The sequence below is a fragment of the Lipotes vexillifer genome, unplaced genomic scaffold (genome assembly GCF_000442215.2).
Source record: "Lipotes vexillifer unplaced genomic scaffold, Lipotes_vexillifer_v1.1 scaffold447, whole genome shotgun sequence".
Taxonomy (NCBI): domain Eukaryota; kingdom Metazoa; phylum Chordata; class Mammalia; order Artiodactyla; family Lipotidae; genus Lipotes; species Lipotes vexillifer.
The window spans coordinates 1,631,077-1,651,914 of NW_006786302.1; the positions used below are offsets into that span (position 1 = coordinate 1,631,077).

Sequence of the window (20,838 nt, forward strand, 5' to 3'; positions counted from 1 at the left end):
GAGCCACTGAAGGCTCTTGTGGAGAGAGTAACATGATGCAAATGTATTTTAGAGATTAGTTTAGGGAACGAGTAGAGGGCACTGGAATTGGACAAAGCTGGAACAATAGAAGGTTAGAAACTACTACAGAAATTTCAGCATAAAATCTGGATATAGGTAGTAGAAGTTGAGAGAAAAGAACAATCTATTATCATATTATGTGAAGTAAGTCAGACAAAGACCAATATCACATGATATCACTTACATGTGGAATCTAAAAAAAATGATACAAATGAACTTTTTGACAAAACAGAAATAGACCTACAGACATAGAAAACAAGCTTATGGTTACCAAAGGGGAAAGGTAGGGGGCAGGGAAGAGATAAATTAGGAGTTTGGGATTAACAGATAGACACTACTGTGTATAAAATAATCAATAAGGACCTACTGTAGAGCACAAGGAACTATACTCAATATCTTGTAATGACCTATAATGCAAAAGAATCTGAAAAAGAATATATATATATATATAAATGAATCACTTTGCAGTAAACCTAAAACTAAGAAAACACTGTAAATTAACTATACTTCAATTGAAAAAATGACTGTAAAAAAATACCTCAAGGCAGAAAGATAGAATAGACAGTAATATCAACGTTTATATAAATAAGGCCTCTAGAATACTAATGATCATATTAGTAAGTACTTAGAAGTACTTTGGCACATAGAAGTACAGGCCACAGTTTCTGGAACCAGACATCTGGGTTTACCATTCACTCTTCTGACTCAGTTTCTTCATATGAAAAACAGAAATATAATAAAAATAATTAAGTCAAAAAAAAGGACAATCTAATATTTTGGAAGTAGCAACAACAGGAGTTAGGACCAAATTAAATACAAAAATGCAGGGGAGGAAGGGACCAGAAAAGACCTGCTGACAGTGCTGAAACTTTCTTGAGTCTCTCCTGGGAGACAAGGAAGAGTTGGAAGAAATAGAGATAGGGCTTCCATGCTCAGCCTAGACTGAGTGACTCATATCAACCTATACCTCTCACAAAAAAAACTGTAGTAAAACAACTACCTGAGAGCAACCAACACAGGCAGGACTTGAGGGGCTACAAAAAAGAAAAGAGAAGATGTGGTCGAGCTTCCCATTTACTCTGGCTGTTTCCATGTTTTTATTTTATAGCAATATGCCTGGTGTTGCATAGGTCATCAACACTCAAAAATACTTTGTCAGCTCTTTAAATGAAAAAATAGTGTTGTGATAAACATTTAACACATGTTACAATCAATAAAGATCATAATCAGCTGCTTGAAGAGAAAAAGGTGAAATCTAGTTTTCCCAGGAATAAGTAAGTGGCTCCCCAGGTTGTTTGCCACTTACTCTGATGCCTGGCAAATGAATTTTAAACCAAATATACGATAAACTACCGCTGTATTTTATGTGCTACACGGACTCACTATTGTACATGAGAGTCCCCTGTATAATCAGTGTAAAAGCACATTTATACCTATGCTGTGGGATTCCAGGTGTCATTTTACCATTTTAAATTATTTTAGAGGCTTAATGCAATTGTATATTTGCTTTTTTTGATGAGCTGCTGGTGACGTGCACTGTCTATTTATTAAATTCTTGGTTACTGAGGTCATATCCAATTACAGCATTGTTCCTATGGAAAAGCATGATCTATTACATGACCACCGACCTAATGAGGTAATTTCTCAGCACTGTGCTGAACAGCAAGGGCAGCCTCTATTTGGGGCTGAATTTTTATCTGAACTATGAAAAATGTTTCAGAATGCTGTTTGAATAAGCATTTCTTATAAATAATCGAATACCCGGAACAACAGTTCTTCAGTCCAACATGATGATAAAACTTGAATGAAGAACTACTTAGAGCCATACAGAATAATTATATGTAGAAAAGTAATTATATGACTCATAAAAATTAAAATAAGCTTCTGGGTCTTTATTCCCTTTATCCCTTTTAATCAGTGCTTCAGTATACAGCAGCACAGATATACATGTGTGTTATTCAACCCAGTAAGTAATTCTTCCTTCCATTTTCAGTGTAAAGATCTCAATTAGAAAGAAACATGAGCTGCTTTTTAAAAAGACTGTATGTTTCCCATAAACATATCACTTGAAAGTACTCACGATCTTCATCTGTCTGTACTACGAGTTCTTGGCTCTCCTTCCGTCCCTCGGGATTCATGAGGATGAGTTTCACACTGACGTTGGTGTAGGGGGAGAGGTTGGTGATGGTGTGTTGAGGGTGTGAGTTATCCGTGTCCCAGCTTACTTCTTCTCTCACTTGTTCCTGCCCTCCGACCTTGTAACAGTAGTGGACTGTGAGGTTGTAACTATGGCAACGAGTCACGTTATATCCAAATGGCTCCCAGCGGAGAGTGATTTGTCGAGATTTGACTTCGACGACTTCCAATTTTCTTGGGCCGCGCATGGGATCTAAGATGCAAAAGAAGGAAAAAGAAAACATAAGAGAAAAGAATAATAAAAGTTCCAGTGAAGCCCAGGTATCACAGATAATCCTGCTTATCCCCAGTATCTTGTCTTCTCTTCTTCCATATGAATAAAACACCTAAATCTTAGATGGGCATGAGGCCACCCAGAATAAGGACTACAATTTCCAGTCTCTTCTGCAGTGAGGTCTGTCCTTCTACCCAAGTTCTGGTGGATAGCATACAATGTGAGACGTCAAGAATGGTTTCTGGGCGATGTCTTTGAAAGGAAGGGGCTCACCATCCTTGTTCCTCCTTCCTTCCTATTAGCTTGATTGAGGATAGGGTGTCTCACGCTCATGCAGCCATGATGGACCATAATGCGCTTAAACATTAAGAATTCAAAGCAATGATGATGAAGAACCCAGGGTTCCTGATAATCACTGCACTACCATACCATCCCTGAAGGGTCTACTTCCAAAATTTTCATTAGAGAGAAATACAGTGCTTTTATTTAAGGCTCCTTCCTCTGGGGCTCTGATACACAAAAGCAGTCTTAATGCTAATTCATGTATATATTTTTTATCTTTTAAAGTTAATTCATCATTATGTAATTGGAAAACACAGTAAAAGCTTGAGAATTCAGCATGAAATAATACAATGATTAAAGAGCATAAACTTCTGAACAGAACTCCAGGCCTTTTTGGGTTGCGATGTGTAGAGAATTCCACACGGTCAATGCTGAAATAGTTGTTTACTCTACCCCTGATCAGGTCTTGGTGTTGTTTCTTAGTCCAAGCTCCAGGGACAGAGTTTCGAGCTTAGAAATCTAAACGAAAAGCAGGGAATATAAGCATTCTGGTGGGCTTAAAAGGAAGAATATATACAGAGAAGGCTTTCTTTTTATACATATCTCTTCTTTTATTGAAGTATAGTTGATTAACAATGTTGTGTTAATTTATGCTGTACAAAGTGATTCAGTTATACATATATATGTATATATGTACACATTCTTTTTTAATATTCTTTTCAGTATGGTTTATCATAGAATATTAAATATAGTTCCCTATGCTATACAGTAGGACCTTGTTGTTTATGAGAAAGCTTAACCTTGTTTATGAAATGATGATGAAAATACAGTAATACTAACTACATAACATTTACTGAGCCCTTATTATGTACCTTACACTCTTCTAAGAATTTACCTTTCACGGGTTTGGGGAAAACCTAATCTAAAATACTTTGCTTTAGTATATCCATACATACAATTGATCCATATATTTTGATTTTTGTTTTCCTGAATGTGGTCACCATTTATGAATATAAAGACATCTATAATTGGAAAGTGAAAATAAGCATGAAAACTTGAGAAATAATAGCTACCATGGGTAGAAGGACGTGCTCCCACTCCCTCTTGTGTGAACACCAGAATCACAACTAACTGCTGAACAATCATTGACAGGAAGACACTGAAACTCACCAAATAAGATACCCCACATCCAAAGAAAAATGAGAAGCCACAGTGAGGCAGTACGAGGGGCGCAATCACAATAAAATCAAATCCCATAACTGCTGGGTGGGTGACTCACAAACTGGAGAACACTTATACCACTGAAGTCCACCCACTGGAGGGAAGGTTCTGAGCCCCACGTCAGGCTTCTGAACCTGGGGGTCCGGCAATGGGAGGAGGAATTCCTACAGAATCAGACTTTGAAGGCTAGCGGGATTTGACTGCGGAGGGCAAATAAAAAGAAGTGTGTGCATCGGGACCCAGGGGAAGGAGCAGTGACCCCACAGGAGACTGAACCACACGTACCTGCTAGTGTTGGAGGGTCTCCTGCAGAGGCAGGGGGTGGTTGTGGCTCACAATGGGGACAAGGACACTGGGAGCATAAGTTCTGGGAAGTACTCCTTGGCAAAAGCCCTCTGGGAGTCTGCCATTAGCCCCACCAAAGAGCCTGGGTGGGCTCCAGAGTTGGGTCACCTCAGGCCAAACAACCAACAGAGAGGGAACCCAGCACCACCCATCAGCAGACAAGCGGATTAAAGTTTTACTGAGCTCTTCCCACCAGAGTAACACCCAGCTCTACCCACCACCAGCCCCTCCCATCAGGAAACTTGCAAAAACCTCTTAGATAGCCTCATCCACCAGAGGGCAGACAGCAGAAGCAAGAAGAACTACAATCCTGCAGCCTGTGGAACAAAAATCACATTCACAGAAAGATAGACAAGATGAAAAGGCAGAGGGCTATGTACCAGATGAAGGAACAAGATAAAACCCCAGAAAAACAACTAAAGGAAGTGGAGATAGGCAACCTTCCAGAAAAAGAATTCAGAATAATGATAGTGAAGATGATCCAGGACCTCGGAAAAAGAATGGAGGCAAAGATCAAGAAGATGCAAGAAATGTTTAACAAAGACCTAGAAGAATTAAACAACAAACAAACAGAGATGAACAATACAATAACTGAAATGAAAACTACACTAGAAGGAATCAATAGCAGAATAACTGAGGCAGAAGAACAGATAAGTGACCTGGAAAACAGAATGGTGGAATTCACTGCTGCAGAACAGGGTAAAGAAAAAAGAATGAAAAGAAATGATGACAACCTAAAAGACCTCTGGCACAACATTAAACGCAACAACATTCGCATTATAGGGGCCCCAGAAGGAGAAGAGAGAGAGAAAGGACCTGAGAAAATATTTGAAGACATTACAGTCAAAAACTTCCCTAACATGGGAAAGGAAATAGCCACCCAAGTCCAGGAAGCGCAGAGAGTCCCAGGCAGGATAAACCCAAGGAGAAACAGGCCAAGACACAGAGTTATGAAATTGGCAAAAAGAAAAGAAAAAGAAAAAGTATTAAAAGCAGCAACGGAAAAATGACAAATAACATACAAGGGAACTCCCATAAGGTTAACAGCTGATTTCTCAGCAGAAACTCTACAAGCCAGAAGGGAGTGGCATGACATACTTAAAGTGATGAAAGGGAAGAAACTACAAACAAGATTACTCTACCCAGCAAGGATCTCATTCAGATTTGATGGAGAAATCAAAAGCTTTACAGACAAGCAAAAGCTAAGAGAATTCAGCATCACCAAACCAGCTCTACAACAAATGCTAAAGGAACATCTCTAAGTGGGAAACACAAGAGAAGAAAAGGACCTAAAAATCAAACTCAAAACAATTAAGAAAACGGTAATAGGAACATACATATTGATAATTACCCTAAACGTGAATGGATTAAATGCTCCAACCAAAAGACATAGGCTTGCTGAATGGATACAAAACCAAGACCCATATATATGCTGTCTACAAGAGACCCACTTCAGACCTAGGGACACATACAGACTGAAAGTGAGGGGATGGAAAAAGATATTCCATGCAAATGGAAATCAAAAGAAAGCTGGAGTAGCTATACTCATATCAGATAAAATAGACTTTAAAGTAAAGAATGTTACAAGAGACAAGAAAGGACACTACATAATGATCAGGGGATCGATCCAAGAAGAAGATATAACAATTATAAATATATATGCACCCAACATAGGAGCACCTCAATACATAAGGCAACTGCTAACAGTTATAAAATAGGAAATCGACAGTAACACAATAATAGTGGTGGACTTTAACACCTCACTTACACCAATGGACAGATCATCCAAGATGAAAACAAATAAGGAAACAGAGCTTTAAATGACACGTTTAAAGGACATTCCATCCCAAAACAGCAGATTACACTTTCTTCTCAAGTGCGCATGGAACATTCTCCAGGGTAGATCACATCTTGGGTCACAAATCAAGCCTTGTTAAATTTAAGAAAATTGAAATCATATCAAGCATCTTTTCTGACCACAACACTATGAGATTAGAAATGAATTGCAGGGAAGAAAAAGTAAAAAACACAAACACATGGAGGCTAAACAATACGTTACTAAATAACCAAGGAAACACTGAAGAAATCAAAGAGGAAATAAAAAAAAAAACTAGAGACAAATGACAATGAAAACACAATGATCCAAAACCTATGGGATGCAGCAAAAGCAGTTCTAAGAGGGAAGTTTATAGCTATACAAGCCTACCTCAAGAAACAAAATCTCAAATAAAAAATCTAACCTTACACCTAAAGGAACTACAGGAAGAAGAACAAACAAAACCCAAAGTTAGCAGAAGAAAAGAAAACATAAAGATCAGAGCAGAAATATATGAAATAGAAAAAAAGAATACAGTAACAAAGATCAATAAAACTATCTTTGAGAAGATAAACAAAACTGATAAACCATTAGCCAGACTGATCAAGAAAAAGAGGGAGAGGACTCAAATCAATAAAATTAGATATGAAAACAGAAGTTACAACAGACACCGCAGAAATACAAAGCATCCTAAGAGACTACTACAAGCAACTCTATGCCAATAAAATGGACAATTGGAAGAAAAGGACAAATTTTTAGAAAGGTATAACCTTCCAAGACTGAACCAGGAAGAAATAGAAAATATGAACAGACCAATCACAAGCAATGAAATTGAAACTGTGATTTAAAAATCTTCCAACAGGGCTTCCCTGGTGGCGCAGTGGTTGAGAGTCCACCTGCCGATGCAGGGGACATGGGTTTGTGGCCCGGTCCGGGAGGATCCCACATGCCGCCAAGTGGCTGGGCATGTGAGCCATGGCCGCTGGGCCTGCGCATCTGGAGCCTGTGCTACGCAACGGGAGAGGCCGCAATAATGAGAGGCCTGCCTACCGCCAAAAAAAAAAAAAATCTTCCAACAAACAAAAATCCAGGACAAGATGGCCTCACAGGTGAATTCTATCAAACATTTAGAGAAGAGCTAACACCCACCCTTCTCAAACTCTTCCAAAAAACTGCAGAGGAAGGAACACTCCCAAACTCATTCTACGAGGCCACCATCACCCTGATACCAAAACCAGGCAAAGATGCTACAGAAAAAGAAAATTACAGACCAATATCACTGATGAATATAGATGCAAAAGAACTCAACAAAATACTAGCAAACAGAATCCAACAACACATTAAAAGGATCATACACCATGACCAAGTGGGATTTATCCCAGGGATGCAAGGATTCTTCAATACATGCAAATCAATCAATGTGATACACCATATTAACAAACTGAAGAATAAAAACCATATGATCAACTCAACAGATGCAGAAAAAGCTTTTGACAAAATTCAATACCCATTTATGATAAAAACTCTCCAAAAGGTGGGCATAGAGGGAAACTACCTCAACATAATAAAGGCCATATATGACAAACCCAGGGCAAACATCATTCTCAATGGTGAAAAACTGAAAGCATCTCCTCTAAGATCAGGAGCAAGACAAGGATGTCCACTCTCGCCACTATTATTCAACATAGTTGTGGAAGTCTTAGCCATGGCAATCAGAGAAGAAAAAGAAATTAAACGAATACAAATCGGAAAACAAGAAGTAAAACTGTCACTGTTTGCAGATGACATGATACTATACATAGAGAATCCTAAAGATGCCACCAGAAAACTACAAGAGCTAATCAATGAATTTGGTAAAGTTGCAGGATACAAAATTAATGCACAGAAATCTCTTGCATTCCTATATGCTAATGATGAAAAATATGAAAGAGAAATTAAGGAAACACACCCATTTACCATTGCAACAAAAAGAATAAAATACCTAGGAATAAACCTACCTAAGGAGACAAAAGACTTGTATGCAGAAAACTACAAGATACTGATGAAAGAAATTAAAGATGATACCAACAGATGGAGAGACATACCATGTTCTTGGATTGGAATAATCAATATTGTGAAAATGACTATACTACCCAAAGCAATCTACAGATTCAATGCAATCCCTATCAAATTACCAATGGCATTTTTTACGGAAGTAGAACAAAAAATCTTAAAATTTGTATGGAGACACAAAAGACCCCAAATAGCCAACGCAGTCTTGAGGGAAAGAAACGGAGCTGGAGGAATCAGACTCCCTGACTTCAGACTATACTACAAAGCTACAGTAATCAAGACAATATGGTACTGGCACAAAACCAGAAACATAGATCAATGGAACAAGATAGAAAGCCCAGAGATAAACCCAGGTACCCATGGGCAACTAATCTATGACAAAGGTGGCAAGGATATACAATGGAGAAAAGAGAGTCTCTTCAATAAGTGGTGCTGAGAAAACTGGACAGCTACATGTAAAAGAATGAAATTAGAACACTACCTAACACCATACACAAAAGTAAACTCAAAATGGATTAGAGACCTAAATGTAAGACCAGACTCTATGAAACTCTTAGAGGAAAACATAGGAAGAACACTCTTTGACATAAATCACAGCAAGATCTTTTTTGATCCACCTCCTAGAGTAATGGAAATAAAAACAAAAATAAACAAATGGGACCTAATGAAACTTCAAAGCTTTTGCACAGCAAAGGAAACCATAAACAAGATGAAAAGACAACCCTCAGAATGGGAGAAAATATTTGCAAATGAATCAATGGACAAAGGATTAATCTCCAGAATATATAAACAGCTCATGCAGCTCAATATTAAAAAAACAAACAACCCAATGCAAAAATGGGCAGAAGACCTAAACAGACATTTCTCCAAAGAAGACATACAGATGGCCAAGAAGCACATGAAAAGCTGCTCAACATCACTAGTTATTAGAGAAATGTACATCAAAACTACAATGAGGTATCACCTCACACCAGTTAGAATGGGCATCATCAGAAAATCTACAAACAACAAATGCTGGAGAGGGTGTGGAGAAAAGGGAACCCTCTTGCACTGTTGGTGAGAATGTAAATTGGTACAGCCACTATGGAGAACAGTATGGAGATTCCTTTAAAAACTAAAAATAGAATTACCATATGACCCAGCAATCCCACTACTGGGCATATACCCTGAGAAAACTATAATTCAAAAAGAGTCATGTACCCCAGTGTTCATTGCAGCACTATTTACAATAGCCATGACATGGAAGCAACCTAAGTGTCCATCGACAGATGAATGGTTAAAGAAGATGTGGCACATATATATAATGGAATATTACTCAGCCATTAAAAGGAACGAAATTGGGTCATTTGTAGAGACGTGAATGGAACTAGAGCCTGTCATACAGAGTGAAGTAAGTCAGAGAGAAAAACAAATATCGTATATTAATGCATATATGTGGAATGTAAGAAAATGGTACAGATGAATCGGTTTGCAGGGCAGAAATTGAGACACAGATGTAGAGAATAAACGTATGGGCCCCAAGGTGGGAAAGTCGTGGTGGGGTGGTGGTGGTGGTGTGATGAATTGGGCAATTGGGATTGATATGTATACACTGATGTGTGTAAAACTGATGACTAATAAGAACCTGCTGTGTAAAATAAAAAGAACATTATTGGAAGAGTAGGATATAATAACCAAGGATAGGGTTTATTAAAATAAAGCTGTAATTGGTATAAAAAAATAAAATCATTGATTAGCAAAACAAAACAAAAACAAAACAAATAAACAAAAAATAGCTATCACATACTGTGTGTGTACTTACTATGTGTGAGTTGTTTTGTATATAATCTCTATTCCTACAAACAATCCTGTGGTTTAAGTACTATTCTTCCCAATATAGAAATGAAAAAATTGTGGCCACGGTGGGTTCAATAACTTGTCCAAGGTCAAGGTTTGACTGTGGCTCTGAATTCATATGTCTGGTAATGAAATAGCATATGTTTCATTATCAAATCTACTGCAGAGCCTCTACCTAAATAAAGAAAATTGGATAAAAAGAAATCAGGATGTAAAGATACTTAAAACTCCACCTGACACATTACCAAAGAATGTAAACTATAATAAAGGTCCCGTGTATCTCATCTTGGGACAAAAGTGCTGGGAAGAATCCTTCACCTTTCTCCTTCTGGTTCCATAGTAGAGGGGTCCAGGCCACGTTCCCTGGCCCAGCTTTTCCAGACAACCACACATACACTTTGTAGCTACTGGAAATTTTTCTGGACTATCATTTAAGTTCATATCTTGCTTTTTATTTGTGCATAACTTCCTTGTTTTCTTCATCATTTGGGACCTAGAGAGAACTTAGAGATGTCCCCTTTCCCTGTGACCTCCAACAAATGAAAAAGTTTCATGTGAAATAATGTTCTGGGTTTATATTTGTGAGATGGGATTTATCGGCCAGATATCTGTCCAAACCACAGCACGAGGTTAATAATGACCATTCACGCTACTCTATCCTGTAATAACTCTAGGAACCAAGGGCAAGTGAGAAAAAATTCCCCAGGAGAATCCTGAGTGGACAATTCTCATGGAATGTTCCTTTTTACCAAATCAGTTTTTTATATTTAAATTACCAGTGTTAGGGAAAATATAAATAAGTTACTTAGCAAATAACATTGTAGGTGTTTTTCAGTCTAGTGGCTTTTTACCATTTAAAGGCAACGTCTAATTTTATATAATGCTTCATTAGTTGAATGTTTACAAAAACTTTTAATAAGCTCCAGATCCCTTATGTAAACAGATTAACATGCATCTCTTTGACCCTTTCCTTATTAATCACATGTCTCCACAAGGACTGTTCTAAGGTTTTCATCCATTTTACTTACTAAATGACTAAATGCTTCAGATATTAGTTTCAACTAGCAATGCAGTCCTAACTTAATTTCACTAGAAAAACTACTTTCTCTTGCAGAAGGAAGCCTGCGTCATTTTAATACGCCTTAGCCAAGAACACACACAGGTGAATTAAGCCCCAGGACTAAAAAAAACAGGTTCTATGTGTTTACTGGCCAAGTTGTCTTGAAATGCATGCTCCCCTCCCCTCTATCACCTCTCAGAATTCCATCACAGTAAAATTATGTCCTTCTGTAAACTTGCCAAGTCAAACAGCTAAGCCTAGCACAAACGACCATGTCCATGCCCAAGCCTCCAGAGCCCCTACTGTCATGAGTGGTATTAAGAGACCAGAGATAGAGGCTGAGTTCTGAGTCTTAGATGGAAGGAGGGTTGTGGTGACCGGCTTGCATCTTGTTCCCAGTCAACTGAAACAAAACCGTGTTAGAGAAGAGATTCCAAACAGAATGTTTCTTTTAAAAAATATTTTAGGGCTTCCCTGGTGGCACAGTGGTTGGGAGTCCACCTGCCATTGCAGGGGATACGGGTTTGTGCCCCAGTCCGGGAGGATCCCACATGCTGCAGAGCGGCTGGGCCTGTGAGCCATGGCCGCTGAGCCTGCGCGTCCGGAGCCTGTGCTCCGCAACAGGAGAGGCCGCAGTGGTGAGAGGCCCATGTACCGCAAAAAAAAATAAAAATTTATTTTATTGGAGTAGAGTTGATTTACAATGTTGTGTTAGTTTTAGGTGTACAGCAAAGTGATTCAGTTATACATACACATACATTCATTCTTTTTTAGATTTTTTTCTCATATAGGTTATCACGGAATATTCAGTAGAGTTGCCTGTGCTATACAGTAGGTCCTTGTTGGTTATTTAGCTTATACATGGTAGTGTGCATGTGTTCATCCCAAGCTCCTGATTTATCCCTTCCCCCCACATTTCCCCTTTGGTAACAATAAGTTTGTTTTCGATATCTGTAAGTCTGCTTCTGATTTTTTTCTTTTTTAAAAGTATTTTAATATCATTTCCAAACAGAATATTTCCATCTGTGCCCTTTGTGGATATTTGCCTACATAAGTACAGTTCTGTTGTGTCTCTTAATATGTCAATACCAACATGGCGGAGTCAAATCCTATCAAGACGGGGAGGGATGAGTCCTAAATGCTTCTCCCTTTAGTCAACAGCTTAAGAGACAAGTTGAATCGATACGACGCTGCATAGTCTACTGTCTCTTGCCAGGGCCCAAAGGCAAAGCGCTAAGTGAGATGGGAAATGACATCTGATAACACAGACTGAATGTCCTGGGCTACCAAGTACCTGTGATAATATCCCCTTTGACGATAGCACTGTTAGGCTATGTCCAGTGACTAAGGGCATCTGACAATCCTGTCAACTCATGCTAAGCAAACTGCCAGATTTCACTACTCCTTTTCTCCTTTCCTTCTGCCATTCTGCAAAACCGAGCTCTGATGCAGTGATGGCTTCTAATGATTACATCTTAATTTGGTGTTTTATAGCACCTTCATCTTCAGTGTTTCCGCCGGAACCGTGTCTATTAGTGTGCTGCAAGTTGTGAACGAGGCATTCCACAGGGACATTTCCCCTAGTGAGTTACGCTGACGATCACTGAAGACTTTGAAGGGCATTGCTGTCGACACAGAACGCACTGCGGGAAGTAAACAGCAACTTCATAGATAGAAATGCGTAATTTCAGTCGACTAATTGCAATTCACAAGGCATTTCTGGGAGCAAAATGCAAATACTGCTCCCCAAATTTGGCATACTATTACTACCATTCCATGTGCACAAAATAAATCTCTTAAGAGTCAGATAACAGGGTAGTTAATTGTATTTACTAGTTGGGAGGATATCTGCCTCTCTTTTCTTACAGTCCTAAAGATGCTTCGGAGGATGTGTGTGGATTCCAAGGCCAGTTCTCTTCACATCCCCTTGGACCACAGTAGGATGGGTAAATGAAGGTGCCGTTGGCACAAGTCATAAGGCCAGCGGATCCAGTCTGGGCCTACAGGCTCACGACAAAAGACCAGAATGGTGTCCCTGAGGAGTGCGGTGGCTGTCACACCCGAAACCTAGGCAGGGAGTTCCCGCCGATTCCCTTGCTGGCACCACCGGCAGCATTTTTCCTTCTGTTCTCTTTCTGCCAGTTCGAGCCAGGTTTCAAGCAGAGGTGTCTGACACTTGCAATCCTGACCCGAGGGACCAGTGAGCCGGTGCTAGCCTCCAGCACTTTGGCATCCTGTTTAATCAGGGATCCCGCCTCCTTCTACACTCAGTCCTCTTTTTCTATGGATAAGGGCAGAGACTGACTGATAGGATCAATTTCCACTGCAGGTTCAATTCACAGCTCATTTCTCTGGAACTCTGCTCTTTACCTTTCATTACTACTGCAGTGCTTTTTCAGAAACTCAATTTCAGAACCTGTGAGATAGATCTGGGGGTAATTTTAGAATCCTGTCATTGATAATCAAAAACACAGATTACAAACCAAGGCTCCTGCTAACAGCTTTCTCTTTTCTGCCTCTTCATAGACTTTCCAGAGGTCTATTACAATAAAAGGAATAACAACCAGAATGGCATGGTGGGCCCCTTTTGTCATCTTCAGCTACTGAATTTCTGCCTTGCCAGTCACACAAAAGAAGGTGACAAAATAATAAGGTAATAGCTTTATTTACTTTACTATTCAGCTAAATAATAGCAGAGACCTGGTTAACTAGTATTTTATCTTGGCCTACCCAGTCATTTAATATTCCTAAGCAGCAAAGGTTCCAGGCACATGGCACTGTTTGCAAGCAACATAGCTATAGTTTTTGAATTAGCCAATGTTTTCCATAGTTTAGAAAGTACCCTTTGTGTGCAGTTGAAAGTTCTGAAATATATCAACCTTTAACCTACGGCATTATATACCTGTGATGTAATTAAATAAATGAAAACTTGTCATAAGAATTACATGAATTTGAATAGCCTCTTCCACCAAAATACTTTTCACATTAGTAATTCTTACATCATGATTAGAATCAAGAAACGCACTTGAAAATGATCTATTCTTAAATATACCACACAGTCCTATATAAAAGAATAGTTTCTTCCTAAAAATCAAGCTGAATTTCAAAAATAGTATGAAGAGCTGAAAAAACAGTCATTGAATAAATGAAGGAAAGGGCAGCCATGCCAAGCCTCACACAGAAGCAAACATTTTCCCATATTTCCTGGTTTAGAATGGACATACTCTTCACAGTGTCTTTCCTGTTTTCCAAGTGGTGGTTTGGATTCAGCCTAAATCGTAAAGGTAAGTAACCCACTACATTACGTTGCTGGGAAATGGTCTCTCCACGTATCAATTCTACCGATGATTCTAATTTTGATCGCTGTAGAAAGGTGGACTTCTTATTCATGTCTTATGGGAAATGTAAAGATTATCTTAGATTCAACGGAGAAATCAAAAGCTTTACAGACAAGCAAAAGCTAAGAGATTTCAGCATCACCAAACCAGCTCTACAACAAATGCTAAAGGAACTTCTCTAAGTGGGAAACACAAGAGAAGAAAAGGACCTAAAAATCAAACTCAAAACAATTAAGAAAATGGTAATGGGAACATACATATTGATAATTACCCTAAACGTGAATGGATTAAATGCTCCAACCAAAAGACACAGGCTTGCTGAATGGATACAAAAACAAGACCCATATATATGCTGTCTACAAGAGACCCACTTCAGACCTAGGGACACATACAGACTGAAAGTGAGGGGATGGAAAAAGATATTCCATGCAAATGGAAATCAAAAGAAAGCTGGAGTAGCTATACTCATATCAGATAAAATAGACTTTAAAGTAAAGAATGTTACAGGAGGCAAGGAAAGACACTACATAATGATCAAGGGATCAATCCAAGAAGAAGATATAAAAAGTATAAATATATATGCACCCAACATAGGAGCACCTCAGTACATAAGGCAAATGCTAACAGCTATAAAAGAGGAAATCGACAGTAACACAATAAGAGTGGGGGACTTTAACACCTTACATACACCAATGGACAGATCATCCAGACAGAAAATTAATAAGGAACACGAGCTTTAAATGACACAATAGACCAGATAGATTTAATTGATATTTATAGGACATTCCATCCCAAAACAGCAGATTACACTTTCTTCTCAAGTGCACACTGAACATTCTCCAGGGTAGATCACATCTTGGGTCACAAATCAAGCCTTGTTAAATTTAAGGAAATTGAAATCATATCAAGCATCTTTTCTGACCGCAATGCTATGAGGTTAGAAATCAATTACAGGGGAAAAAAATGTAAAAAAACAGAAACACACGGAGCCTAAATAATACATTAGAAATAACCAAGAGATCACTGAAGAAATCAGAGAGGAGATCAGAAAATACCTAGAGACAAATGACAACGAAAACACAATGATCCAAAACCTATGGGATGCAGCAAAAGCAGTTCTAAGAGGGAAGTTTATAGCAATACAGTCCTACCTTAAGAAACAAGGAAAATCTCAAATAAAGAATCTAACCTTACACCTAGAGGAACTAGAGAAAGAAGAACAAACAAAACCCAAACTTAGTAGAAAGAAATAAATCATAAAGATCAGATCAGAAATAAATGAAATAGAAACAAAGAAAACAAAAGCAAAGATCAATACAACCAAAAGCTGGTTCTTTGACAAGATAAACAAAACTGATAAACCTTTAGCCAGACTCAGCAAGAAAAGGAGGGAGAGGACTCAAATCAATAAAATTAGAAATGAAAAAGGAGAAGTTACAACAGACACCACAGAAATACAAAGCATCCTAAAAGACTACTACAAGCAACTCTATGCCAATGAAATGGACAACCTGGAAGAAATGGACAAATTCTTAGAAAGGTATAACCTTCCAAGACTGAACCAGCGGGAAACAGAAAATATGAACAGACCAATCACAATGAAACGGAAACTGTGATTAAAAATCTTCCAAGAAATAAAAGTCCAGGACCAGATGGCTTCACAGGTGAATTCTAACAAACATTTAGAGAAGAGCTAACACCCATCCTTCTCAAACTCTTCCAAAACACTGCAGAGGAGGGAACACTCCCAAACTCATTCTACGAGTCCATCATCACCCTGACACAAAAACCAGGCAAAGATACTACAAAAAAAGAAAATTACAGACCAGTATCACTGATGAATATAGATGCAAAAATCCTCAACAAACTACTAGCAAATAGAATCCAACAACACATTAAAAGGATCATACACCATGATCAAGTGGGATTTATCCCAGGGATGCAAGGATTCTTCAATACACGCAAATCAATCAATGTGATACATCATAATAACAAATTGAAGAATTAAAACTAAATGATTGGGCTTCCCTGGTGGCGCAGTGGTTGAGAGTCCGCCTGCCGATGCAGGGGACATGGGTTCGTGCCCCAATCCGGGAAGATCCCACATGCCGTGGAGCGGCTGGGCCCGTGAGCCATGGCCGCTGAGCCTGCGTGTCCGGAGCCTGTGCTCCGTAACGGGAGAGGCCACAACAGTGAGAGGCCCGCGTACCGCAAAAAAAAAAAAACTATATGATCATCTCAATAGATGCAGAAAAAGCTTTTGACAAAATTCAACACCTATTTATGATAAAAATAATAAAGGCTATATATGACAAACCTACAGCAAACTTCACTCTCAGTGGTTGAAAAACTGAAAGCACTTCCTCTAAGATCAGGAACAGGACAAGTATGTCCACTCTCACCACTATTATTCAACATAATTTTGTTAATTCCTGGCCACGACAATCAGAGAAGAAAAAGAAACAAAAGGAACACAATTTGGAAAAGAAGTAAAACTGTCACTGTTTGAAGATGACATGATACTATACATAGAAAATCCTAAAGATGCCACCAGAAAACTACTACAGCCTATCAATTAATTTGGTAAAGTTGCAGAATACAAAATTAATGCACAGAAATCTACTGCATTCCTATACACTAATAACGACAGTTCAGAAAGAGAAATTAAGGAAACAATCCCATGCATGACAGCAACAAAAAGAATAAAATACATAGGAAGAAACCGACCTAAGGAAGTAAAAGACCTGTACTCAGAAAACTATAAGACACTGAAGAAAGAAATCAAAGAAGAGACAAACAGATGGAGAGACATACCATGTTCTTGGATTCGAAGAATCAATATTGTGAAAATGACTGTACTACCCAAAGCAATCTACATATTCAATGCAATCTCTATCAAATTACCAATGGCATTTTTTACGGAAGTAGAACAAAAAATCTTAAAATTTGTATGGAGACACAAAAGACCCCAAATAGCCAACGCAGTCTTGAGGGAAAGAAATGGAGCTGGAGGAATCAGACTCCCTGACTTCAGATTATACTACAAAGCTACAGTAATCAAGACAATATGGTACTGGCACAAAAACAGAAACATAGATCCATGGAACAAGATAGAAAGCCCAGAGATAAACCCATGCACCTATGGTCAACTAATCTATGACAAAGGAGACAAGGATATACAATGGAGAAAAGACAGTCTCTTCAATAAGTGGTGCTGGGAAAACTGGACAGCTACATGTAAAAGAATGAAATTAGAACACTACCTAACACCATACACAAAAGTAAACTCAAAATGGATTAGAGACCTAAATGTAAGACCAGACTCTATGAAACTCTTAGAGGAAAACATAGGAAGAACACTCTTTGACATAAATCACAGCAAGATCTTTTTTGACCCACCTCCTAGACTTCCAAAACTATGTTGAATAATAGTGGCGAGAGTGGACATACTTATCTCATTCCTGATCTTAGAGGAAATGCTTTCAATTTTTCACCACTGAGAAATTAAAAACAAAAATAAACAAATGGGACCTAATGAAACTTCAAAGCTTTTGCACAGTAAAGGAAACTACAAACAAGACGAAAAGACAACCCTCAGAATGGGAGAAAGTATTTGCAAATGAATCAACAGACAAAGGATTAATCTCCAAAATATATAAACAATTCATGCAGCTCAATATTGAAAAAAACAAACAACCCAATCCAAAAATGGGCAGAAGGCTTAAATAGACATTTCTCCAAAGAAGACATACAGATGGTCAAGAGGCACATGAAGAGCTGCTCAACATCAGTAAGTATTAGAGAAACGTAAATCAAAATTATAATGAGGTATCACCTCACACCGGTCAGAATGGGCATCATCAGAAAATCTACAAACAATAAATGCTGGAGAGGGTGTGGAGAAAAGGGAATATTCTTGCACTGTTGGTGGAATATAAATGGATACAGCCACTATGGAGAGCAGTATGGAGGTTCCTTAACGAACTAAAAACAGAATTACCATATGACCCAGCAATCCTACTACTGGGCATATACCCAGAGAAAGCCATAATTCAAAAAGAGTCATGCACCCCAATGTTCATTGTAGCACTATTTACAATAGCCAGGTCATGGAAGCAACCTAAATGCCCATCGACAGACGAATGGATAAAGAAGATGTGGTACCTATATACGATGGAATATTACTCAGCCATAAAAAGGAACAAATTGGGTCATTTGTAGATACATGGATGGACCTAGAGAGTGTCATACAGAGTGAAGTAAGTCAGAAAGAGAAAAACAAGTATTGTATATTAACGCATATATGTGGAATCTAGAAAAATGGTACAGATGAAACAGTTTGCAGGGCAGAAATAGAGACACAGCTCCCATTGAGGAAGCAGAAGGCATTTAGCCTCACCGCTGAGGAAGGAACAGCTAATTGGCTGGCCATGAAGAACTGAGGAGGCCAACCTACACCTCAAGTCTCTATGATGTCTTTTCAAGACATTTAAGAAGCATCAGCTATTTTTCAAGCATTGGAGGTACAGAGATGAGCAAGTGCTGGCCCTCAAGAAGAATATAATATCAGGAAAGAGCTGAGTGGATGAAAGGCTCTTGCTGCTCCAGCCAGGAGTCAGGACTCTGCCTCTGAGGTGGGAGAGCCAACTTCAGAACACTCGTCAAGAAGAGACCTCCCAGCCCCACATAATATCAAACGGCGAAAATCTCCCAGAGATCTCCATCTCAACACCAGCACCCAGCTTCACTCAACGACCAGCAAGCTACAGTGCTGGACAACCTATGCCAACCATATAGCAAAACAGGAACACAACCCCACCCACTAGCAGAGAGGCTGCCTAAAATCATAATAAGTCCACAGACACCCCAAAACACACCACCAGACGTGGACCTGCCCACTAGAGAGACAAGATCTAGCCTCATACACCACAACACAGCCACTAGTCCCCTCCACCAGGAAGCCTACACAACCCACTGAACCAACCTTAGCCACTGGAGACAGACATCAAAAACAACGGGAGCTACGAACTTGCAGCCTGCAAAAAGGTGAACCCAATCACAGTAAGATAAGCAAAATGAGAAGACAGAAAAACACACAGCAGATGAAGGAGCAGGATAAAAACCCACCAGACCTAACAAATGAAGAGGAAATAGGCAGTCTACCTGAAAAAGAGTTCAGAATAATGATAGTAAAGATGATCCAAAATCTTGGAAATAGAATGGACAAAATGCAAGAAGCAGTTAACAAGGACCTAGAAGAAATAAAGATGAAACAGACAATGATGAACAACACAATAAATGAAATGAAAAATACTCTAGATGGGATCAATAGCAGAATAAATGAGGCAGAAGAACGGATAAGTGACCTGGAAGATAAAATAGTGGAAATAACTACTGCAGAGCAGAATAAAGAAAAAAGAATGAAAAGAACTGAGGACAGTCTCAGAGACCTCTGGGACAACATTAAACGCACCAACATTCGAATTATAGGGGTTCCAGAAGAAGAAGAGAAAAAGAAAGGGACTGAGAAAATATTTGAAGAGATTATAGTTGAAAACTTCCCTAATATGGGAAAGGAAATCGTTAATCAAGTCCAGGAAGCACAGAGAGTCCCATACAGGATAAATTCAAGGAGAAATACGCCAAGACACATATTAATCAAACTGTCAAAAACTAAATACAAAGAAAGCATATTAAAAGCAGCAAGGGAAAAACAACAAATAACACACAAGGGAATCCCCATAAGGTTAACAGCTGATCTCTCAGCAGAAACTCTACAAGCCAGAAGGGAGTGGCAGGACATACTGAAAGTGATGAAGGAGAAAAACCTGCAACCAAGATTACTCTACCCAGCAAGGATCTCATTCAGATTTGATGGAGAAATTAAAACCTTTACAGACAAGCAAAAGCTGAGAGAGTTCAGCACCACCAAACCAGCTTTACAACAAATGCTAAAGGAACTGCTCTAGACAAAAACACAAGAGAAGGAAAAGTCCTATAATAACGAACCCAAAACAATTTAGAAAATGGGAATAGGAACATACATATCGATAATTACCTTAAATGTAAATGGACTAAATGCTCCCACCAAAAGACACAGATTGGCTGAATGGATACAAAAACAAGACCCATATATATGCTGTCTACAAGAGACCCACTTCAGACCTAGAGACACATACAGACTGAAAGTAAGGGGATGGAAAAAGATATTCCATGCAAATGGAAACCAAAAGAAAGCTGGAGTAGCAATTCTCATATCAGACAAAATAGACTTTAAAATAAGGACTATCAGAAGAGACAAAGAAGGACACTACATAATGATTAAGGGATCGATCCAAGAAGAAGATATAACAATTGTAAATACTTATGCCCCCAACATAGGAGCACCTCAATACATAAGGCAAATACTAACAACCAT

The 20,838-nt window shown here is 38.7% G+C and overlaps 1 protein-coding gene across 1 annotated transcript in view; it reads right to left on the minus strand.

Annotated features, from left to right (window-relative positions):
* PTPRM (protein tyrosine phosphatase receptor type M) overlaps window positions 1-20,838 on the minus strand; it is a 594,672-nt gene that overhangs the window by 318,023 nt on the left and 255,811 nt on the right. The window contains 1 exon segment of the mRNA XM_007458456.1: window positions 2,141-2,449. Coding sequence (XP_007458518.1) covers window positions 2,141-2,449 — 309 coding nt within the window.